This window comes from Oryzias latipes, chromosome 14 (genome assembly GCF_053564925.1).
Source record: "Oryzias latipes strain Hd-rR chromosome 14, Olatipes_Hd-rR_3.1".
Classification (NCBI taxonomy): Eukaryota; Metazoa; Chordata; class Actinopteri; order Beloniformes; family Adrianichthyidae; genus Oryzias; species Oryzias latipes.
In genome coordinates, this window is record NC_136250.1 from 21,371,635 (window position 1) to 21,396,523 (window position 24,889).

The 24,889-nt window shown below is 42.0% G+C and overlaps 1 protein-coding gene across 1 annotated transcript; it reads left to right on the forward strand.

Annotated features, from left to right (window-relative positions):
- The first annotated feature begins 207 nt into the window (after positions 1-207).
- aspa (aspartoacylase) lies at positions 208-23,073 on the forward strand. Its single transcript, XM_004076595.5, has 6 exons — positions 208-2,259; positions 5,592-5,787; positions 15,386-15,479; positions 17,023-17,130; positions 20,100-20,209; positions 22,080-23,073. Exons 1-6 carry the CDS (start codon positions 1,820-1,822, stop codon positions 22,269-22,271), a joined length of 1,140 nt encoding a protein of 379 aa, XP_004076643.2. The 5' UTR covers positions 208-1,819; the 3' UTR covers positions 22,272-23,073.
- The last annotated feature ends 1,816 nt before the right edge of the window (positions 23,074-24,889 follow it).

Consider the following 24,889-nt stretch of genomic DNA (forward strand, 5'->3'; position numbering starts at 1 on the left):
TCTGAATGTTTTCTTTGCTTAACATCACTGACATTTCCCTGAAAAAAAGGTTTTATATTTATTCTAGTGTCCTTTTATTATTTTGTTTGAAATCCTTTTTCAGCTGCTTCTGAACTTTTAGCATAAATAAGGTGGCAGATTTTTGATGGATGCAGGATGACTTTGAAAAGATGAAATGGAGTCACAAAGGTTTTCAGTGCAACTAATAAGCTATTTTTTTTATTGTAAGCACAAAGTATAAAAATCAGGAAAACTTGTTTAGATCTGTATTTTTAATTGCACAGCTACATGACAGATATAACAGGCTAGAAATTTATATTTAAAAAAAAATTAGAATTTAGGATTTGTGCTTAATTAACGAATAAGAAACTTGTTTTGAATTTGCATGTAACTCTCCAATGTAAAAGCTTTCCAGCAACAATAACAGAAAATGCACATTTGAATCTTTTTTATTTGAGACGTACTGAGTTGCATCAAAGGAACAAGTCAAATGTTTTAACCCGTTCATGGCAAATGCCTCAAACTTGCAACGTACAAAGAAATAAGGGATTTCAATTCATTTGAAATTACCTTAAATATTTTTTTATAAAATAGACCCTGGTTCGAATCCCAGCTGAGACCTTTTTTGTGCAGTTTGCATGTTCTCACATTCATGTGTGGGTTTTCTCATCACACAGTCCAGAAACACGCTTCATGGGTTCATTAATCTCTTAATTGCCCCTTGGTGTGGGTGTGTGTGATTGTAGGGCCCTGCAACAGACTGGCAACCTGGTCATCTGTCACCTACCAGCAGCTGGGATAGGCTCCAGCAACACCATGAACCCAAACAGGATTCAGCAGCTTCTAAAGATGTATGGAAGGATGTTTTTATTTTTAATGCTTAGACAAATCCCCCAAACAGTCTTTTTCTAGGACATAGTTTCAGCAGAGCGGCTGTAGGTCAATTAGAAATTTGCCTCTGAGTTGTGGGTGAGACCGCCCCCTTCCCCTCGGTCAAACTTTGACGTTCTAAAATTGACAATAATGAGGAACAAACATTGAATCCCCCCCTCGTCCACGGCTCTAAACGTCTCTGGTCATCTGTGAACTGAAGACAAATGTGTCTGTGGGCTTTTAACCTTGGGCGCGTGTCAGTGCTGACACTTATCATTGTGAAATGTCTCCACATGGCCTGCATAACTGAGCTCTCTGTTTACAACGCCTTCACACCCCCAAACTAACATTACAGGTACAACAAAAATGGTGAGTCGTATTGGAACCATCTAGTTGTACAGTTTTGAGCGAGATTCCAGATCAGACGAGAAAACAAAGGCATGCATGTGTCTATTTGTTTACAAGTGGATGCATCAGAATGGACCAGAGCAGGGAGCTGGTGCCCTGCCAACTATAGATTTTACATAACAGCTACAGGCTGATTTGATTCATCCGTCTCCTTATTCACAACAATTTGAATAAAGAAATGTACAAAAATACAGTTTTTATCTTTATGTTCTTTGTATATGTCCTCCGTCATCAGGAAACTGCGACATGTTAAAAACAGCATTTTTATGGGGGTGGGTCCTTAATGATGGTACTGTCTGGATTTGCTTTCCTACTGCGTCCAGTTTGTTTCATTAACTGCTATGGTCATCCATCAAACATGCATTTTGAAATGTGCAGATTATCTGCAATAAAATCAAAAAATAAAACCCAACAGTATTTTTGAATGTAAAATATCTAAGCCCACCGCTTTTCACCTTTGTGCTCTCCCTGGTGGACCTGGACACGCCCCTGCCATCTGATTGTCATCAGTGACCGTGGGCAGTGGGTGATCCTGTGGATGGGTGAGCCGCGCTCTCAGGTGAGCTCGCTGCTGTCTGTCTGTGACTCGACAACAACAAGCCAGCCAGACGGAGGGGGCGGTGACGTAAAGGACGTAAAGACGCAGCCGCATTTAAACAGCGAGGCTGGAAACTTTTCCACTGGCGCGTCAGCAGCTTTCTCGGTGTCCACACCACCTCCGTCCACCCTTCCAGGCATGTCCTTCCACGGCAGTACCGCGCGTCTCAGCGAGGCGAGGAGGGTTGCTATTTTCGGGGGGACGCACGGGAACGAGATGTCCGGCGTGGCGCTCGTGAACCTGTGGATAAAGAACAGCGACGACATCCAGAGGAGGGGAGTTGACATCAAACCCTTCATCGCCAACCCGAAGGCTGTGGAGAAGTGCGTCAGATACGTGGAAACGGACCTGAACCGAGCTTTCACCCCCGAGAACCTCAGGTAAGCATTTGCGCGCGTGCCGCTTTCAACTTTTGTGCGGCACGACAACACGCAACAAAGCGGCCGACGACGTCATGCTCATGTGTTTGTGCAGCAAACATAAAAGAAACGTGAAATTTTCTCTTAGTTATCGATAAAATTCTGGTCACGTGGACGTAGACTACTGTCCCTGTCACAGGTGGGCTGCTGTGCGCGCGCGGGCCACCGCGAGCCCTGTCTGTGGTAGCGGCCAATCGCAGTAGAGCTCCGTGACCCCGCCCCCCTCTGCTCTCAGCTGACGGTCTGCCTGCAGAAAAAACGTGATAAAAACGTGAGCGCTGTTGTTTTTCTGTGCAGAAATCCACGGGGAGGGGGCTTTAACGCTCAAGGTCTCCGTGCCATTCGTTTCTGTCGTAGCATACACATGTTTTCTCATAAAATATAGAGAGCAATGTTTAAGATTAGAGCTGAAAGTACAAATGACAATTTTTGAAGACGTGCTTACATGCACACAATAACAAAATCTACTGTATCTTTAATAAGAGTCCTCTTCAGGTCCCCCTCCACGGGATCAGTTAAGGAGGTCATAACAGCCCAGAGCAATAACCTTTTGCAATGCCTGACTTGTTTTCTTAAAGCAAAAACGTCTCCTTGGAGAACAAAAGTCTGAATTTTCTGTTTAATATTAATATCTCTGATATTAAAAAACATGAATATATTTGTAGTTGAGATATTCTATGGAAGAGTCAAAATTCACATGATCTTTACAATAAATAATGTAGTCAATGAGCTGCTCCTAATCAGCTTGTTGGTGTTTTTGTTACCCCCCCCCCCTTTTTTTTTTTAATAAAAAAATAGTTTTTTGTCTGTACTGTTAAACTGTAGACATACTAGATATTTGATGCACATTCAGAAATGCGCTAAACATGCATTCTTGAACACACATTTAGCCCAGTATGTTCACACTGGACGAGCAGGGAGGGGCTTCTTTTTTTCTGCTGTTCACTAGTGCATGTCCTCCACCCACAGTTGGAAGAGGCTTGATGTCGAAGCGGTACAAATCTCGTCAATCTTGGCCCAGGCTTTTTCTGTCACAGCTCTATTCTGATAAATGAAACACTTGGATTGAGCGTGGTGTTTTAAAATCCAGGGTACTGGATAGACTTGCATTGTATTTTTATTTTTTTATTAGTGGTTTGGGAGGAGGGCGGAAATTTGGACACAGCCTTAGTGTCATAGAATTCCAGCACAAATTGCAATTATTGATTTCTTCTTCGTGATCAATTTTCAAATGGTTGCCACTTTTGTGAATTATTCGTCACTACCAAATCTGAGTCCCCTGATTGGTCAGAGTTCAAGCTGCTTTAACTCAATGCATGGTCAGTATACGTGCGATTTCTACATAAAACCCCAAACGGTCTTAAAAACTCGTGAATGCAAGAGTTTTGAATTCAAAAGCCTGAAACGCACGGTTGCATAGAATTTGCACTGGAAGTGGTTGCTTGAAGGCGCGTTGCTGAGGGCCGTGTGAACGCAGCTTTAGCCTGCAATATAAAAAAAAAAACCCGCACCATTTACCAGTTTTCTATTTTGTCAGGGTGTCCATTTTTCAATCTTGGATGTTTTGATACACATGTCCATACCTGGTCCGTGAATTGTCTTTTTGTTTGCATCACATGTGCATAAAAAGGCAAAAATAGTAGAGGAAGAAAAACTGACAGTCAGGCCAATCACTTACTACCTGATGGATCTGATTCCATCTGTGCTTTTCAACTGATACTGCAATCTGTTATCTATTACATCCTTCCTATTTTACATAGCTTTTATTCAAGTTCATTAACAACGCATCCAAACTCCACTTTAAAAAAAATTAAAATGAAATGTCTTGAAAAGGATTTTTTAAATACATTTTTTAATGAATCTCAAAATGAATCAACATCAAGGGGAAAAGATGAAATACTCCATCCTGTGCCTGCAGATGTTGGTTGATCTTTTTAATGCTCCTCAGCTTAACCCCTCTGAAGGCAGCGTGTAAGAAGATTAAACAGTTTGGGGCTTTTTCTAAAAACAGCTTACAGTCTAATATAATTTTTATGCGTACTATTTCACTTTCAAATATGTCACAAGCGTGTTTGTCAGAAGAGGATGGTTTGATGAACATCGTCTTCCTCCAGGTGGTTTAACGAACACGAGCTGCTTTCTAACAATATTTCTAGACTCTAGGACTTTGAGTGAAGCTAAAGCACCTTAGTTCCAAGCCGTTTCTGTTGATTTATGGCTTAGCTTGGACTATTTGGTTTAACCAAACCTCAGGGGTCAGAGACGAATTCATGTTTAACCTTAAAGTAGACTGGCATTGATATAATCCAACCCTGTAGATTCTCTTTAACGTCTATTTAAAAAGAGAACGTCCACTGAAAGTGAAGCTTTAATTTTGTTAGACGTAACAAAATCCTAGCTGAGTCCAACCATGGATCATGCTGTGCCAATGAGGGTTACTGGGCCTGCTGAGGGACAGCACTAGCTCTAGCTCCACCCTTTATGTCTTGACCATTAACTGTATCTGAGAACTGGACTGAGTGGAAAAAATGACTTCCTTCCAGTTCCAACCAAATGAAGTTAATTAAGTCGACTCGGTCTGAGTCAGTATTTCTATGAGAACCCCTCTCTCCAGTCAAGGGTGAGCATGTTAGAAGGCCACACCTTTACCACATGCAGGGCCGGGAGAATCTGTCAAATGTTTTGAATGTTCAACTACTTTTATTTAGGCATCTGATTGGTCAGTTTATAACTTGAATAACTTAAACCACAGACTAAATATCATGAAAAAAATATTTTTTTGCTTAACAATAACATGTTAAAAAAGGGTAGCAGAGCAAGAACCATTATCCTGACCAATAGAATGACCTAATAGTTGTTTATTTCTCAATAGAAGTCTATGGGACTTTGGTTTCTTGGAGCCAGCGGGTACTTCCTGCTTAGAATGTGTGAGGCAGGGATCGCTCAGTCCAGTTCTCATTAACAATCAATGGTCCAAATATTTAAACCAGCAACCCACAGGCCTGAGACCAAATTAAATACAAATTGGAACTTTGCTGCGAGTACTTTTAATGATGTTTTCTTAATTTTTATGCTTGCTGTCTTTGGAGTCTCTCAGAAACTGCAATAGCTTTGTATCTCTGCTCTTTAAGTTAATCATAAGCTGCACATGTCTATTTAGAACACAGTCACACTGACCGGTTTTGTTCTCGTTTGTTTTCTCAGCAGAGTTTGCTTGTATTATAAGAACAATTTGTTTATTGGGCAAAAGCTGTAAGAGAACTTCCATGAGTCTTGTTCTGTGTGGTCTGCAGTGCCTCAGGAGGAGACGAGTTCCCTTATGAGGTGCGGAGAGCCCAGGAGATCAACAGGATGTTTGGACCCAAAGGAAGCCCGGAGGCATACGACGTCATCTTCGACCTCCACAACACCACCTCCAACATGGGCTGCACCCTGATTCTGGAGAGCTCCAAAGACCATTTCAACCTGCAGATGATGAACTACATAAAGGTGACCACTTCTATGTATTTACAAAGCATTGAATGTTGTATGAGGTGAATTCAGAAAGAAGCTGCACATTTGCAGGATAAACTGTCTTAAATGCTTAAATATTCATTTTCAAGCCACATTTTGCTTTATGCAGTCTGGACTGAAGTTTGTCTTTTATTTTTGTCTTTAAAATAATCAAATAACATTTGGGAGCCTGCACTGAATGTTTCTGTGCATTCAGTCATGTTCCTGCATGTTCTATATTCTTAAATGTGAACAGAACAAATATTTTGCATCTTTGTTGTGACTGCATCCCTTCTTTTCGATCAAAGTTTACATTTTCTTTCATCAAAGTTCTTTGAGAATCACATTTTGACCACAAATGAGATCCCATTGATGTTGTACTCCGTAAATCTTTGCTCCTTCTGTCTTTTTAACAGTTGCTTGTGTCGTGGCTGATACTAAACCTCTGGTTTTCTAAGCCTTCGGGTAAGAACATTATGTAACAGAATAATAAAGCTGAATTGGTTGTGAATTTTGGTTCTGACTTAAGCATTCACTTAAAAAAACGTTTGGCGGGCCTGATTTAACATGAGCAAGCTGCAGTAAATCGACTGATCAGTGTTGGTCCCTTGAGTCTAGATACAGTGAAGGAAGAAAGTATTTGGTCTCTTGGTGATTTTGCAGGTTTGACTACTTATAGGATCATTTGAATATTTCAATAGAGATAGGTGAGATTGGACGGAGCAGCAGGTGGTTCGTCATCAACTGGGCCGAAAGACTGTGTCATTTACCTCCCTAAGGAGAAGAAATGCCGCACTTTTTCCGGGGGTTCGTGTGCGGACTTTTATGAATGGCTGGATGAGATTAACTCGGTGTTAAGTTTCCGTCATTTTCAGCAGAGCGAGAAGGCAATGTATATATATGACCATCTTGGGGGCGAGGCCAAGCAGGAAATAAAATACCGGTCTTCTGCAGAAAGGGCCGACCCGGATTGTGTGCTGGCGATACTAAAAGAAATTTATGGACAGCCTTCTTCGTTGACTCGCCTGCAGAAACTTTTCTTTGATAGAAAACAACGTGACGGGGAAACGATCCGTGAGTACTCACACGCGCTCATGGCAATCATTGATGAAATCAACTGCTGTGAAGTAAATTACACTTGGTGTAGTGATTTTGCCTTGCGGGATCAGTTTGCTGAGAATGTGCGGGATTCGGTTCTGAGACGGGAGTTAAAGCGCATCATCCGCAAGGATTCTGCCATCACGTTTTTCAACCTACGAAAGGAAGCTTTGCTGTGGGAGGATGGGGACGCGACTGCGTCTTACAGCCGACGTAGAGCTGATGTGTGTCAGGTTGAGGGGGAAAAGGAGGTCCAGAATGTAAACGTGGTTACAGCTAAGCCGGTTGTGGATCCAAATGCAGAAATGATCAGCCTTATGAAGCAGCAACAGCAACAAATTACTGACTTGGCTAAGAAGGTGTCAGATTTGTCAGTAGAGATCGGACAGACAGCTGGTCGGGGGGTCCAACCACGGTTCGACTCGGAAGGTAAACCCATCTGCTTTAGGTGTCAGAGGGCGGGGCATATTGCTCGTCAGTGTAGATGGGCAGCACCGGGAAATAAGACCGTTTTTGCATCACGTAACGCTTCTGGTCGTGGAAACTCGGGCATTGTTGGCGAGCAACAGGGAAACTCTCTGCCCCTGTGGTGATGAGCCCAACTACAGGAGGGGATGTGATGGGCTCTGAAGCAAAGAAATCTGACACACTCGAGGTTGAATGTTTAATTGGAGTTTGTCCCACTGTCGATGTTTTCATTGGTGATGTACAGGTGAAATGTCTTTTGGACACGGGTTCAAATGTGTCAACAGTCACTGAGTCATTTTTCAATAAACATTTCCGTCCGTCTTTGAAAAATTGTGAATGGCTTTCACTCTCTGCCGCAAATGGTTTAAGTATACCTTATTTGGGCTATTTTGAAAGAGATGTTCATGCATTTGGTGTCACCATAAAAGGTAGAGGGATCCTTGTGGTCAAAGATCCAGAGACAAACCTTATGAGGCAACGTAAAAACACTGTCCCCTGCATTTTGGGGATGAACGTGATTAAGTGTTTTTATGAGAGTGAAGGCCATGGTTATGAAACGCGCAGTCATTCGGTCCCTGATGCATGGCAAAATGCCTTCAGAGTTTGCCAGTCTCACCAGGTTGGTTCAACGAACACTTATGTTTACTCCACTGTTCCTTTTACTTGTCCAGCTGGTGTACTGTGTTTTGTTCCAGCAACTTTACAATTTGGCCACTCCTCCTCAGATGCTTTTGCTCTTGTGGAGGCACTTAGCGCGGAAGAAGGGGGATTGCCAGGGGAACTGCTTGTTTCCAAGGCTTTAGTCCCTATAGACCATGGCCATGTGGCCATCCCAGTGCTTAATGTTGGATGTTCAGATGTGGAGCTTCGGCCGCAAAGCCGACTATGCTCATTACATTGTGTGGATGTTTTGCCACTCGGTACATCTGGCATCAGCTTTGAACGTGTTAGTCCAGGAGAAGAAAGAGTTGTGGTACAGGAGCATGTGGATGTGAGGACTGAACAGCTGACTGCGGGATCAGAGGTGGGCAATCTTGACCTAAAGGGACTTACCGTAGAACAGACCAGAAAGGTAAGGGAGCTTTTGAAAAAACATGAGGATGTTTTTGCAAAATCAGAATTAGACCTGGGATTCACTAACCTGATAGAGCATGAAATCCCTGTCCTGAATAATGCCCCCATAAAACAGCGTTACAGACGGATTCCCCCTAGTCAGTATGAAGAAGTCAAAGCACACATTACTCAGTTGTTGCAACAGGGCATCATCAGCGAGAGCAGTAGCCCGTATTCGTCTCCTCTCGTTATAGTGCACAAGAAAGACGGTTCACTTCGGCTTTGTGTTGACTACCGTCAACTAAATGCAAATACACGAAAGGATGCTTTTCCTCTTCCGCGGATTGATGAGTCTTTGGATGCTCTTCATGGGGCAAAATGGTTTTCTACCCTCGATTTAGCTAGTGGGTACCACCAAGTGGGAATGGCTGAAAAGGATCGCTGCAAAACAGCCTTTTGTACACCATTTGGTCTATTTGAATTTACACGCATGCCATTTGGGTTGTGTAACGCTCCGGGGACCTTTCAGCGATTAATGGAGCGATTATTCGGTGACCAGCGGTATCAGTCCCTTCTGTTATATTTGGATGATATAATCATCTTCTCCTCTTCTTTTGAGCAACATCTAGAGCGTCTGGATCTGGTGTTTTCCCGTCTAAAACAGTACAATCTTAAAGTCAGACTACAAAAGTGTTCCTTTTTGAAATCTGAAGTGGCATACCTTGGACATTTGGTTTCAGCTGCCGGGGTAGCTACAGATCCTGACAAAATTAAAGCTGTTGTAGAATGGAAGAGGCCAAGCTGCTTAAAAGACTTAAAGTCCTTTTTAGGCTTTGCAAGTTTTTACAGGAGGTTCGTAAAGAATTTTGCCAAGATGGCAGCACCTCTCCATGCCTTGGCCTCATTGCTATCTACAAGCAAGGGTGGTCGGCCCACCAATGGGTTTCAGCAATTATGGGATTCCGTGTGTGAGGAGGCTTTTCAATGTTTGAAAAAGAAACTCACCTCGGCACCCGTTCTTGCATATGCTGATTTCTGCAAACCTTTTGTTCTGGAAATAGATGCGAGTCACCAAGGACTAGGGGCTGTTTTATCACAAGATGTGGACGGACAACTCCGACCCGTGGCTTTTGCCAGTAGGGGTCTTAGATCTTCGGAACGGAATATGGAGAACTACAGTGCCATGAAACTAGAGTTGTTGGGCTTGAAATGGGCAGTTACTGAAAAATTCCGTGATTATTTGATTGGTAGCAAGTTCACAATCCTGACTGATAACAACCCTCTTTGTCATTTAAACAGTGCAAAACTCGGTGCCGTGGAGCAACGTTGGGTTTCTGAGCTGGCCCGGTTTGATTTTCAGATCTCCTACCGGCCTGGCAGGCAGAACAAAGGTGCCGATGCTCTTTCTCGGCAGTATGTGGGGCAACAGGAGGTACATACAGGTTCAGTCGGTGTGCCTAACACTAGCTCCACTACCAGTTTTCCCACTTTGGACGTTAAGGCCCTGGTTAGTTTGCAGTCTGGTGATGGTTTGATCTCTACCTTTAGGAGGTTTTGGGATCGGGGTGTGGGGCCAAGCCGGACAGAGAGGCGTCAATTAGGTCCCAGGGCAGTAGAGCTGTTAAGACAATGGAAGCGGATTGTTGAGGTGGATGGGGTGCTGTATCGGCAGTTTTGGGGACAGCGTGAAGGGCAGATCAGGCAGATCATACTGCCAGCCATTTTGAAGGATGAGATACTCAATCAGATGCACACCGTAGCTGGGCATCAGGGAGTAGAGCGAACCTTTAAGCTGGTCCGTTGTCGGGCTTACTGGCCTGGGATGTACAGAGACGTGGAGGCTTTTTGCAAGACTTGTGAGCGGTGCATTGTTTCTAAGAACCCTCACCCACAGGTAGTTGCACCTCAAGGACATTTGCTGGCTTACCGGCCATTGGAGGTTGTGGCTATGGACTTCACAGTGTTGGAGCCCTCATCAGACCGGCGTGAGAATGTCCTTATCATGACTGATGTCTTCTCCAAGTTTACTGTCGCAGTACCAACCCGTGATCAGCGTGCAGTAACTGTTGTTAAGGCCCTAGTAAAGCACTGGATCCAGCCCTATCGTGTCCCCTCTAGGATACACTCTGACCAGGGTAGGTGTTTTGAAGCAGATGTGGTGCAGGGTTTATGTAAAGTATACGGGATCAGGAAAAGCCGAACGACCCCCTATCATGCTCAGGGAAACGGGCAGTGTGAGCGCTTTAACAGGACTCTACATGACCTGTTGAGAACACTGCATCCACATCAGAAGAGACGATGGGTTGAATACCTTCCTGAGCTGCTGTATGTGTATAACACCACCGAACACCATAGCACAGGTTACTCACCATATTTCCTGATGTTTGGGAGGGCCCCCATTAGGCCTTTCGATATTTGGCTGGGTCAGGATAGGGAAGACTTTGAGGGTGACGAGCATGCTTGGGTGGTGGAACATCAGGAGCGACTGCGTTGGGCTTATCAGCAGGCGGGCCAGAATCTGGACCAAGCGGCAGAAGCTCGTCGTGCTTATGCAGGCCATGTAGGGGGTGATGCATCCCTGCTGCCGGGCCAGCTGGTGTACGTGAGAAACAGGCGGTTTCCCGGGAGGCATAAAATTCAGGATGTGTGGTTTCCTGTCCCCCATAAAGTGTTGGAGCGTCTGGGTGGGGATTCGCCTGTGTACTCGGTTGCGCCTGTCGACTCCTCTGGGCCAATCCGCAATGTTCACCGTAATGAACTACGACTGTGTGGTCCCACTGTACAGAGTGGGGCTGTGATAGTGCCCCCTGTGGCAGAGGTGGATGGTGAGTTAGATGCCAATGGGGAGGCTGATGACTCCGTGATTGGTGTCCTTGTGCCTATCACTGGGTCCAGTCTTGAGGTTCGTGGGCCTAGTTCTTGTAGGGGTGGGGCTGAGGCTTCAGCTACTTCTCTTGACACTTCCACACCGTGTGTGCCAGTTCCCACAGTGCTTCCCTCAGCATGTGGGGTTGAAGGGGGAGCAGATGACACACAGTTGGCACCCATAGTGTCTGGGCCTGTTGGGCCTCGCCGGACGACTCGTTCCACTGCAGGGTTACACTCTAACCCTTTTCGTTTGCCCAGGTCGGTGTTACCATCTGATGGCAGATCAGTGGGGCACTGATCTTTTCTTGGGGGGGCATAAGTGTGACCAATGGGGATTTGGTTCGGGGGGGCGTGATACAATATATAAGGAGAGCAGGTGTGTGTGTGGGATGTAACACTTGGCCGTTTCCGGTTTTGCGGTGTGTCGTGTCGTGGAGTTGCTGTCTCTGGTATGTGTTTGTTCTCACATTCATATGTTTAGTGTGTTTAATGTTTCACCTGTTTCTTTCTCACGGGGGTCTTCCCCTCTGCCTGTAAGACGGCGGTGGTGAGGCCCCTTCTGAAGAAGAGTCAATTAGATCCAAAAAATCTGGATAACTATAGACCCGTATCCAACTTACCATTTTTAAGTAAAATAATAGAAAAAAGTGTCGCTACTCAACTGCATGAGTTTTTAAATGCCCAAAAAATTTTAGAAAAATATCAGTCTGGTTTTAGGAAAAGCCACAGTACAGAGACGGCTCTTTTAAAGATCGTTAATGATCTTAGATTAAACTACGACTCACAGAAACTTTCTGTTCTGGTGCTGCTGGATCTTAGTGCCGCTTTTGATACAGTAGATCACCAGATTTTATTAGACAGACTTAGTAGTCTAGTGGGCCTTTCTGGAAATGTTCTTAAGTGGTTTTACTCTTACCTGACAGATCGACACTTTTATGTAAGTATGGATATGTGCTTTTCAGGAATCCACGAAATAAGTTGTGGGGTTCCCCAAGGGTCAATTTTAGGGCCAATACTTTTTAATTTGTATATGTTGCCTCTTGGGGAGGTCATCAGGAGACATGGCGTTGACTTTCACAGCTATGCTGATGATACACAGCTTTACATCGCCGTGTCTCCTGATGACCTTGAACCGGTTAACACTCTTTTAAACTGCATTTTAGATATAAAGTTGTGGATGGCAGAAAATTTCTTAAAGCTCAACCAGGACAAAACTGAAGTTTTAATCATCGGTTCTGAAGACAAGAGAGAGATGATTTTACCACATCTTCATAATTTTAAACCTTCTCAATGTGTGAGAAACCTGGGCGTACTTTTTGACTCTGAGCTAAATTTTATCCCACACATTAAAAATGTCGTTAAGACAAGATTTTATCATCTCAAAAACATTGCCAGAGTCCGCCCGTTCCTCTCTCTTGCCAGCACAGAAGTGCTAATGCATGCTTTTATTTTCAGTCGTTTAGATTACTGTAATGCCCTGCTCTCTGGTTTACCCAAAAAGTCTCTTTCAAACTTACAACTTCTACAGAACTCAGCGGCACGAGTTCTGACGAGGACCAGAGGGCGGGAACACATTACACCGGTTTTAAAATCTCTGCATTGGCTCCCTGTGCGTTTCAGGATTGATTTTAAAATTCTTTTAATGGTTTATAAATGTTTTTATGGTCTTGGGCCTTCTTATTTAAATGATATTCTTTTAAAATATGAGCCCTCGCGGACCTTGAGGTCTTCCGGTACTGGCCTCTTAGTTGTTCCCAAGGTGAGGACCAAAACTTATGGTGAGGCTTCGTTCTGCCATTATGGTCCTCGCCTGTGGAACGGCCTTCCGGAGAGCCTCAGGGCCGCAGAGACAGTAGAGGTTTTTAAGAAGAGGCTCAAGACCCACCTTTTTAATTTAGCTTTTAGTTGATTTTAACTGCTAATTTATTCTATTAGTGTTAGTATAGGCTATTTTATTTATGTATTTATTTTAATTTTATGCATCTTATTTTCAATTTTATGTTTTTTCTTTTTAATGTTTTTTAATTTTAGCATCTTATGATTTTAGCCCCAGTGTTTCTTGAGGGGATCTTTTCCTCCAGGGCTTGCCGGCTTGGTCAGCGGTTGTTGCTGCAGTTGTTGCCCTTGCTGGGGCGGCTGGGGTCTAATTTTACAGCTTTTGGCTGTGAGGGGGACCCCGGTGTTGTCCCGGTCTGGGTGGGCACTGTGGCGATGTTCCGGTGGCCAGGCTGGCTCCTGGTATGAAAGGATTCCCAGATACTGTTTCCTCACAGCAGAGCTAAGCCATACTTGTTTATTTATTTATTTATTTTACAGTTACATAGTCATATTTCATTGTACGTGGGAGCCATGGGTCATGTGGTTTAATGGAGGGGAGTGGGAAGGGTGAAGGGTGGGTTGGGGTTTTTATTGTAATGTTGTGTGTTTACTGTTTTTAGTGTTAAAGCGCTTCGAGCTGCACAAAGTGCATGAGAAGCGCTATTTTATAAATAAAGTTTGATTTGATTTGATAGAAATTCAAGAAATCAACTTTAAAGAATATATATACTTTAATAAGCATTTCATTGAGGAGAAAATAATTTCTAAATCATTTAGATTTGGTGGCTGTTTCTTAGTAACTTAGAGCTTCCGCTCTCTCCATAGGTTTTCTATAGGAGTGAGCTCCAGAGACTGGCTGGACCACTCCATGACCTTGTTCTACTGCTTCTTCAGCCGTTCCTTGGTTGGCCTGGCTGAATGTCTGAATGTTATTATCCTGTTGAAGACCCCTTTCAAGCCTTCTGGTTTGAGGAGGGAAGGAAGTTCTCACTCAGGATTTGACAGTACATGGCTCCGCCCATCCTCCCATCCACATGATATTGTAGCCCTTTACAGAAAAATACCCCACAGTATGATTTTTCCACCTCCGTGCTTGACAGAGGGGATGGTGTTCTTGGGATCACAGGCAGCATTTCGCTTCCTCCAAACACGACTGGTTGAGCTGACGTCAAAGAGCTCCATGTTGGTCTAATCTGAACACAGCTCAGAAACATTGAAGGTGTTCATTGGTAAACTTCAGGGGGTCTGCACATGTGCCTTCTTAAGCAGGACGACTTTGCAAGCACTGCAAGATGTTGAACCACTGCAGAGTAAAGAATTCCCAATGGTTTTCTTGGTGACTGTGGTTCCAGCTGCTCTGGGATCATCAACTAACTCCTGCAGTGTTGTTTTAGGACGATTTCTATCTGTTCTCATGATCATGGAAACCCGGCCAGGTCAGATCTGGTTTGGAGTCCCAGTCCTAAAGGTGGATCGATGGTCTTGTTCTGTGTTTTGTCCCAATTGCACCAACAGTTGTGACCTTAACCTCCAGCTTCTCGCTGATCGTTTTGTCGTCCATTTTGGTCTGTGCAGGTCTACAGCCTTCTCCCTTAAATCCCCTGAAAGCTCTTTAGTTTTCCCTTGTTGGAGAGTTAAGAGTCTGACTGGGGCGGCTGTGGTGCAGAGGTAGGTAAGTCGTTTTCTTGATTGGAAGATTGCAGGTTCGGTTCCTGCCTTGCCTGTCCATGTGTCGAAGTGCCCTTGGTCAAAACAATGAGTCCCACATTGCCTCTGATGGTTATAGGCTGGCGCCAATGTTTAACAGCGGAGCCGCCATCAGTGTGTGTGTGAATGGGGCTAGAACTGTAAAGCTCTTTGGGCTTTTGAGGAAGGTAGATCTGCTACGTAAGTATACAACATTTACCATTCTGTGTGGACAGGTCTCTTTTATGCAGGTGATTATTAAAAACCAGTGTCTTCAGTTCAGGAAATGGGTTGATTGGGAGAGTCCAACTGGTCTGCGTAAACCAGAACTCTTAATAGTTACTAGGGGATCAAATACTTATTTACCCCAGTGAAATGCAAAAGAATTGTTATTCTTTAAAGTCGATTTCTAGATTTTCTATGTCGCTGTTCAAATGAACCTACATTAAAACGACACTGTCATTTTAACTGTTTTTAACTCTCCATTTTGCTTCAAGTGAGTAAGCTGAAAGGCTGACTGATTCACCGCTCGGTTCTGTGTCCCAAAACCTTCAAGTTGTTTTCTCACAGCGTCTGTCTTGTTTTTCCTGGTTTCACGTTGCAGAAAGCCATCTCTCCTGCTAGCTGTCTTGTTCTGCTGAATGAACACCCTCTGCTGAAATATTCCACATGTCGCTCGGTGGCCAAGCACGCTGTTGGTGAGTCCAGTTCTTCAGGCAGGGGGTGCTTAGGGGGCTTGGCCTGGGGGGCAGATTAAAACAAAGGGAAATATTGCTAAAATAAATAGTTTTTAATCCTAGCTTTGCTTTGTAAGGATGTCAAAATACACTGTAATTGTGTAATTATGCCTATTAGGACAAAAGTGACTACATGTATTTAAAACCAAGAGTTGATGTGGTATTGAGTCTGCAACTGTGCAGTAAAGATGAACTGTCATTATTCTGCCTCTCTGTGGGTGACACCTTAAATGTTTAACTTTTATTCAACAGTGTTGCAAATGAAGAAGCACAGAAGAGAAATCATTGTAGCAAAAAAGGCAATCTTTCATTTTAAGGAGCCTCTTAAACAGCAGCTAAAGACACTTCTTCCATTTATGTTTTCATCCTTTCTTGCATCCGTTTTCATTGAAGCTCTCTGTTCTTTTCCTGTCACTGTTGGTATTTCTGTCTCTTTGCCGTCACTACAGTTTCATTGTTGTTATTTTTAGCCTCTTAACAGTCAGTTTCAAGCACAGAGTTGTAGTTTGTATTTAAGTTTGTCATTCTGTAACTCTTCAGAGACCCACTCCAATGATGGTTATGGAGGACATATGAAGAAAATCGAGCTCAAATTTGCATTTAAAAGTATTTCTTTATTTAAATCGTTGTGAATCTGGAGCCGACAAAAAATGCAGTTGGAAAAAGAGCTTCATTGTTGGGCCACATCTCCCTCCTCAATCCATTCTGATGTATCCTCTTGTAGACGACTAGATCCATTCATGTATTTGTTTTCCTCATCTGAGTTAATATCTGACTCTCAACTGAATGACTGGATAGCTCCATTATGCTTTGTCATTTTTGTTGCACCACTAATGTTATTTCGGGGCTGCGAGGGGCTGTAAGCTAGCGGGAGAGGGCGTAAACGCAGAGCTATGGGGAAGGAGGCCGGGTTACTCCGACCCACGACTCAGAGGTGAGCTTCTAATTAACTCCTTCTGCTCTGCAGAAACTGTCCTAGAAAACAACAAGTTTTTTAATTGGCGACTTTGGCATAACCATTATTAAAAGACCACTAGGAACGCTTTTAAAATGGCTCAAAAGGTGATTGGAGTGGGACTTTAAGAGAATGGGTTATTGCAACAACTATTGTTATTTCATGTAGTTTGTGTTTTTACTTGGCTTAAATATCATATCTTAAATAAAACAGTTTTCCTGTATTTATTCTAAATGTCTTTTCCATAACCTTAGATGGGGGTTTGTTTTCCTTTCTTATTTTGTAAAGTTGTATTAATGTCCTCTCCATAATCTCTTTGTAGTAGTCCTTCTTGTGCTCCTTTTGTAACTATAGACTTTGTGTTTGCCATTTCCTTTTTCTTTTTTTTTTTGGTCTTTCCATTATTCATATTTCAGAGAATCTGTTCTGCTTGTTATCTCTACATGAATTTCCTCCGCTTAGCATATTGAACTCAGAGTTCCTGATTACATAATCCGTTCGAATGACATTTTCCACGTACAGATGCATCTGTTTATCATTTCCCTGCAGGCCTGGAAGTCGGTCCTCAGCCTCAAGGCGTCTTGAGAAGTAACATCTTTGAAGCGATGAGAGTAATTCTGAAACATGCGCTGGACTTCATTGAACTGTTTAATGAAGGTAAGGCTTATTTAATGACGACAAACATTTTTGGATTTTACCTCTACTTTGAGGTTTTCTATTTAGTTTCCCCCATTAAGAAGAAATGTTTGTTTACAAAATGCCCATGAGTGACTGAATCAAGCATGCAGCCAAGCCCCCGTTACTAAATGTACCTTTGTCGGACTCGTCACACCTCCGTTTTACCCCCCACAGCACAATAGCTCCTCCAGGGTGACTCTTTCCTGGCTTTTACGTAATCAAGTGCCCAAATAGAGTTTCCATCTGTTGGTTTTCCTGTCTGCCCTGCAGCTGAATGCTCTGCTTGTTGGGAGTTGGTCAGCTTCCATGTCATTAGGAGCCAGCCAGTCACTGATGTAATCCTCTGTTGTGGGACCACACTGTTGCTGATTAACGCTCGGCCATGGTGATGAATCGATGTTCTCGTGCTTTAGAGGCAGAGCAGCACGAAGAAACGCCTCCTTTAGCGACAAGCTTCAGTTATTGTTCAAGCTGAAAAAGAAGCAAAAAATCAAACTGCACCCAGAACATTAGTCCTAGTTTGAATCATCTGCATCATTGCAGCTTTGTTGAGTTCTAGGTATTCAGTTTTAGTTGGCGATTATCTTTCTTGAAATCCCACTTCAATCAATATTTGATCTATTTTAAAAGCGTTCTCACTGGTCTTTTAATGATGATTGTGGCGTTTTTAAGACAAAATTAAATTAAATTAAAACTGTTATTTTCTGAGACATCATTTCTGCAGAATGGCAGGAGTTGATTTGAAATTTGTCTCCGAGTTGTGGGCGGACCCGGGGCAGAGTAAGCCAGCCCACTCCCCGTGATCAATTTGTTTCCATACTCTCCTGCTAGCTTACAGCCCCTCACACCTTCAACCCAACATTAGCAGTGCAATAAAAATAGCAAGCAATATTGGAGCTATCCAGCCGTAGTTTAAATCCAGATTCCAGCTCAGACGAGGAAAACAAAGACGTTCACGGATCTAGATGTCTACAAGCGGACGCATCATTATGGAGAAGAACGCTTGTGGCTTGCCGTTAAGGTTCTACGTCACACCTCCAACCTTTTTGCAACTGCATGTTTGCCTCTGCTCCCCATTTGCAATGATTTGAGTAAAGAAATACTCAGATGTCACAACATGTTAAAAACACAATTTTTACTGGAGTCTGTCTTTTAAATCAGCAAAGATTACATTTCTTATTTCGATCTAAGGTAGAATTCGAACTAAATCTTTCAGCTTCTAATTATAAATACTTTTCTGCATTTCATAGTAAGATGACAGAACAATTTTTGTGGTCATAAATGGGTGATCATATTTTATTAATGCAACTTTCAAAGAGTTTATTTTCTACAAAGGACATGATAACCTAATATTCCAACTAGCATTAAGGTTTTTAATCTAAATCTTACCTTTCAAACACACTTTTGCAAATTCATTGGAAATGGCTGCTGTCTAAGCAGTTTGCCAGACTACTTTGCACGAGACTTCCCTAAAATGACATAAGTTTGAACATATTTGACTGACTCTGAACCAAATGCAGCATCCAAGCAAAAATGCTAACTTTCCAGCAAGGTGGTAGGAGTCTAATAATTTGGGCCTGGCTTACAACTATTGGACCTGCAGTCAAAATTTTAGCACAAATTTTCCTGTATGCTAAAATATTGTTTGAGTTTTAACTTTGATTTTAGCTAGTAAATTATAAAGAGAAATTATTGTCAATTGTTTGACAAGATACAGAAAAATTTGTGTAGAGTGTAGAGTAACAGGAGATAAATCACCTTAATAAAAACACTTAGAAAAAATTAAAATCTTTGAATTTTTAGAAGTAGTTTCTTCTGTTTGATGCAGCAATGGATAGAGCAGTTGTCCAAGCCGGCTTGGCTTAAAGATAGAGGTGAGTGTCATGTGGAGCTTTAACACTAGGCTGTTGGGTCCACACCATAGAATATCTCTGTGGATTGTCAGTTTTGTTTGGTAGGTATAAGAGCTCACACTCCAGAATACAACTCCAGATTAAACAAAAATGACCCTGGTCTGCCAAAAACACAAATGCATTGTTCACTTGCAAGTGAATTTTGGCGTGGTACAGCAACAGGTATACATATGAAAAGGTATGTTGTCTATCTGGAAGACATAAAAGTAGAGGTGAACCAAAGAAAAAAGCCCACCCATTCTTTTTCAAATAAAAAACACCACAAACAGCCCACTGCACAAATATGAGGAAGCCCAAATGACAAATGTCTCCTAAGTAAATTTGGTACAGTATAGATGTTACCAAGAGTTTTGTATGCCAAAGTTAGAAGATTTACTTTTTCCCTGCTTTCTTCTTTCTGGTCAGTGATCTTTTTATTCACACTTATCCTCTAAAATGAGCAGCTTTGGTATCCAGGAGACATTTTTCAGGTGGGTCTGTCCCTTAAAGTGTGAACACAAAGAACAGAGGAAAAGATTAGTTCATGTAACATGATGGTAATCCTAAACTTGACAGTAAATCAACAGTCGAAAGGCTTAAAAAGTAATCCAAATAATCTGAACCTGTTTTAAATGCAGTGGTAGGACTTTGAAGGAACGGTTACTTAGTGAATACCAGTTAACTTCAACCAGTAAAGTAGCTTAATTCATTCCTCAACAAAAGGAGAGCCTAATATGACCGTAATAAATATATGTGCATATGCTGTTCTGGTGCATTTTCATGTAATATGAGCACTTGAATAGTGTAATAATCAATTACCCAAAGTTGAAGTAAATAAAATTATCAGTATTGAGAGAGGTCCAATGAATTTGATTCATAAAACACAGTGAGGGTTCTGAAGCCAGATATTGTATTGTTGTTAAACATCACAGCAGAATGGTGAATTGGATCAAGTTTAGGATGGATTTTTCTAAACTCACTGTACTTATCCCAACAGTTATATGTGCAGTTAATGCTGTAACTCCGGCTGCATCTGTTTTTTTCTATGTTCCCTAGGCATGGAGTTCCCTCCCTGTACGGTGGAAGTCTTCCGTGTAAACGAGAGGATTGACTATCCTAGAGATGCTAATAGGAACATCATTGCCATGGTTCATCCCAACCTGCAGGTAAAGTCTTATGGTATAGTCATTACTGACCTTACTGGTACATCTGGGCTTGTCTGTGAGTGAAAAATGGGCAAACCTGTACGGGGCACGCAGGTGGCCCGTACAGGTTTGCCCATTTTCAAAATACCTAGGTTGTAGACCGCTCAGTGAGCCTGTAGACTGAAAATGCTCATGCACATGTCTTTTTATGGCCGTGCTATGACCATCAGGTTGTAGCTAACACTTGTATTTTGCACAAGGGTGTGTATAGCCTTATTTCCACTGAGCAGTACGGTCTGGTATGGTTTAGAAGGGTCTGGGCAATTCAGGTAAGCATTTCCACTCAAAGTTGGCCCGTCACAGGGCATGCGGGGTGAAGCTAACCACAACAACAATGGAGGTCATCTAGTCATCAAAATACTGGACTGGACAGATCTGTAGTGCTCAATGGAAACAATGCATATTCAATTTAATTTTGTAAATATAGGCCAATATTACAACTATAGTCGTCTCAGTGGGCTTCACAGAATTCAGTAGGAAATTGCTAAAATAAAATAAACAGACTAAACCAAACTGGGCATCCCTGCCCTTAGACCTTCCTTCTCTGTATGGAAAAACTTAAAATCAAATAAACTGATTTGGGGAGGGGGGACCTCAGGGGGTGTCCACATGAAGGAGGCATCCTCTCCCAGGATGGACAGATGATGTACCATGACTGTTGGAGAAGAATTAGTTAATCAAACTCTACAACTAACATGTTTGAGTAGTATAGCAAAAGGGCTTCATCCAGAAGGAACTGGGGGACGGCTGGGGGCGCGAGACGAGCAAAAGACGAGGTCCACAGCCAAGGACAGGAGTACAGACAAACTGACTAGGGGGGTGGAAAAGGGGGACAACACATGAATCGCACTGCATCAAACAGAGAAATGGGGAAATAATTGATAAATAAATGATCAGGAATAGAGGAGAGAAGTAGATGAGAATAGAGGACAGAACCCCAGTGCACCGTACTTTCCCAGCTTCTAGCAGCCTGCTAGCAACTAATTGTTTTTTAAATTTAATTTAAACATGTTAATAGTAAGTTGGATGCACTATGGTATTTTAGCGGATGGTGGTAATAGAAAGTCTTCATGTTTAGGATATAAATATTAATACAATGTAGTATTAAGCAAGGGGAATGGGTCGCTGTGGTCTGGTTTATGAAACCATCTTTCCTCTGAAGTAGAATAGACTCGGGTGTGTCACATGGATTTTTTTTTTCTCTCATTTCTTTAACCCCACTAAATTCTTTTGATAGCACGAGGACCTTGTTAGTTCCGTTCATGTAACTGTTAGAAATTAGACTGTAGTTTGTGTTGGCATCCTTCGAGCACTTGTGTATCACCTGCACATCCCGTGCATGTGACACTCAGTGAGGAGCACCATAAGGCTACCATACTACATCACCCATACGTCATAAGTGGATGTTACTTGCATTAGTCTTACAAATACTTTATAATACATTTACCACACACACAACTATGGTACGTTCCATTTGCATGATGTTCCTTAAGGTGGCCGCATGACCCCCAAGGGAACTACAAGACACACCTGAGCTCACCTTAAGATGCAGCCATTCCTCTCTACGACCCTCCACGGACCCCCCAAAAACCTGTAGCACCTGTAAGGGTCATTCCCTATGCAGGTGCATGAGACTAAGGTTTAAGGAATTACAAGCCTTTCATATGGTTGACTTCTCTTTTCCTTCACAAATTGTCCTTAGCGCCTGAAACAGTAAATATAAATGGGGAAAAAAAGGGCTTCTCTTTAGTGAACTTGAGAGGCTGTTATTCTAACTCTAGCAGAAGAGTTGAGTTGCATTCCCTGTGGTCAGTGTTTGTTATTGTTTCAGGATTGTGACTGGGAGCCACTGAACCCTGGTGACCCAATGTTCCAAACCTTTGACGGAAAGACCATCCCCTACCAAGGCTCCTGCACCGTCTACCCAACTTTTATAAATGAGGCAGCTTATTATGAGAAGCAACAGGCGTTTGTGACTACCAGAAGAGAAACCTTGGCTGCAAGCAGCATCAGAAAAGCCTGAGAAGTTCTCTGTAATTCTGCCAAATGCAACAGAAGTTTGATGATGGATTTTGCACTTTGCTCCGATAACAAAGGACCAACTCTGTACATAACGAAAAACCATCTTTTACACACCAATTTAGTTTTGTATGCTTTTACTATCAGAAATTAACTATGCAAAGAACATTGATGGAAACTCTTCATATGTTCAGTTTCAGATAAGAGTCATGTACCTAAAATCTGTTTAGGTAACTATTTACGATGCTGTTATTTTAAATCATATAAAAGTGAGATTTTATAAAATCAAAGAGCAGACCTAATTAGCTGGGGCTTGGTAATTATCCTACGCACTCTTTCAGTTTTTAACCAGCACTCAGGAAGTCCATGGGGGTTCATAACTCTAAATACAGTTCTGCCATTGTCTTCTGAGAATATTTATGTAACATCTGTTGGGGTGTGTTGTGTGGCCTTTTATACTACCTACCTGGAACTCCAGTGGTTGCATATGTGGTGCTGTCCTATTGTTGCCTTATTAGAGGTGTCAGAGAGAACTGCAGAAAAGATTTTTCTTTAAGTGATGTTTTGTTCTTTTTAAAAAAAAAAAAAAAAAAAAGACATTGATTCTTGTTTGTCAAATGTATTTGCTCATTTCAACATTGGGTCCAACTGCTTTCATTTTAGAAACATTGTCCTCTCTGTCTCTTGTCCCCAAGTGTAATTACTGTAGTTTTCAATTTCTCATTACTCGATTAGCAATATTTTTGTGAGTAGATTAGATCTATTCAATGACTGTATTGTCCTGTATAAAAAATTTTGTCTTGAAATGATCTTGATTTCTTTTTGCCCGTTTCACCACTGAAAGACGCCACAAGAGGGCATTACATATCCACTGCTGGAGTGAGAAAGAATAGAGTTGGACCCAGATACCAGGTGTGGGCAAACTTTTTGACTCATGAGCAACAAAGGGTTTTAAATTTGACAGAAAGGTGGACTAGGAGCAGATGGAGTGTTTTGGTAATACATCTCACAGGAGCAATAACATGCAAACTGGACAAAAATGGGCTTTAGTTTTGATTAAAAAAAATTGAAATATTTAAAAATATATATTTTTTGTTTTATTTCTGGCTTTTCTCATTTTGGTGAAATTTGCACCAATGGGTTGAAATCCCTCAGGGAAAAACAAGAACTTGGAGAAATGCTACATTCGTGCGGTGTTGGAAGGATCGGAAAATACAAGAACGTCAGAAAAACAAATCTTCCAACATCACATGAATGCAGAAAAAACTTTCCGCACCAAAAAAAAAAAAAAAGTCACTTTAGTGGTAGAGTCCAGTCTATGGAGAGACACCAGAATTACAAGGAAAACTAAACTTATTAATAACCCTTATTAATAAGAATGATTGTAACTTATTGTAGTTTGGAGGGCCAGATTAAATAGTTATGGCATATGGCCCCTGGCTGCAGTTTGCCCACCCCTGCCATAGACAGTTTATCACTGATGTACTGTCTATGGTCGTGCCCAAGTAAAAGTTCACCTTTGTTCACCTTTCGGCAGAGGTCACCACAGCCAATCAGCTTTCACTGAATCTCACAGGTGTTTTTTTTTGTTTGTTTTTTTGGCAGAGACTTTTAGTGGATGCCCTTTCTGGCAAATCTCTGTATTTTATCCTGGCTGGGAACTAGCACAGGAGAACCCAGTCGTTGGCCCTCTTGTGGCTACATAGTTAGCCAGTATCGTGAAGGGTCTTGTCCAAGGTCACACACAAGATGAAGCTCATTGCCCCCCCTGGGAAACAAACCCTGGTTATTGTCCTACGCACAGCCAACTGAGCCATCCAGCCGCTCTGTATCCAAGTAAAAGTAAAAAATGTTCTTAGAAAATGTGGTTATCCAGATAATGACAGAAGTAAATCACCCTTCAGATACCAAAGAACAGTGTAAATCAAACACCTGTTTTTGGCAAATTAAGTCCATTAAAAGTAAAACTGATTGTTTTTGAGTTTTTAACATTGAACAAACATTCAAATGTTTTTTTTTTTAATATCCTTTTGGGCACCAATAAGACTATCCCTGATGTGCAGAACAACATAACAAAAAAATCTTATAAGATGGAGGAAGCATGTCAAAGCAGATTAAGAAAAGTAGTTAATCACAAACCATCTTCATTAAGATTAAGTATGGGGAAGTGAAAGTACTACAGACACAATTAAACCTTTTTAAATGTTAACCTTAACCCATATACACTAATCTAGAAGTCTAACTTCTGACCTAAATGTTCAAAAATAACATGTGATGTTTACATTTCAGGTTTGTTATTTTTGTTACAGAAAGCGTCTCTAATAAAAATTACATTATTTTATTGAAAAAGAGGCAGAAAATCTCTTCATATAACAACACTAAGTCACATTTTGTTTTGACCTAACCCACAGAAGCACATGACAACAAAAGAACACCCTATATTTATAGATGTCAGCTTGTTACAATAGAAAAAAATGTCGCATGATTTCTTTCAAAAGAGATAATTATAACCCTTTCATTTTAAAACTAAGTAACTTTTTCAAATCTATGTCAGACTGGCTGAAAAATTAAAGGTCATTGGTAAAGAGCGATTCAAAGTTCCCCAGTCCAGCTCACTAAAAT

Coding starts and splice junctions, on each gene's coding strand:
- aspa (XM_004076595.5), top strand. CDS start 1,820: ATGGGTGAGCCGCGCTCTCAGGTGAGCTCGCTGCTGTCTGTCTGTGAC. Junction 2,260..5,591: donor TTCACCCCCGAGAACCTCAG/GTAAGCATTTGC, acceptor TGTGGTCTGCAG/TGCCTCAGGAGGAGACGAGT. Junction 17,131..20,099: donor CATTGAACTGTTTAATGAAG/GTAAGGCTTATT, acceptor TATGTTCCCTAG/GCATGGAGTTCCCTCCCTGT.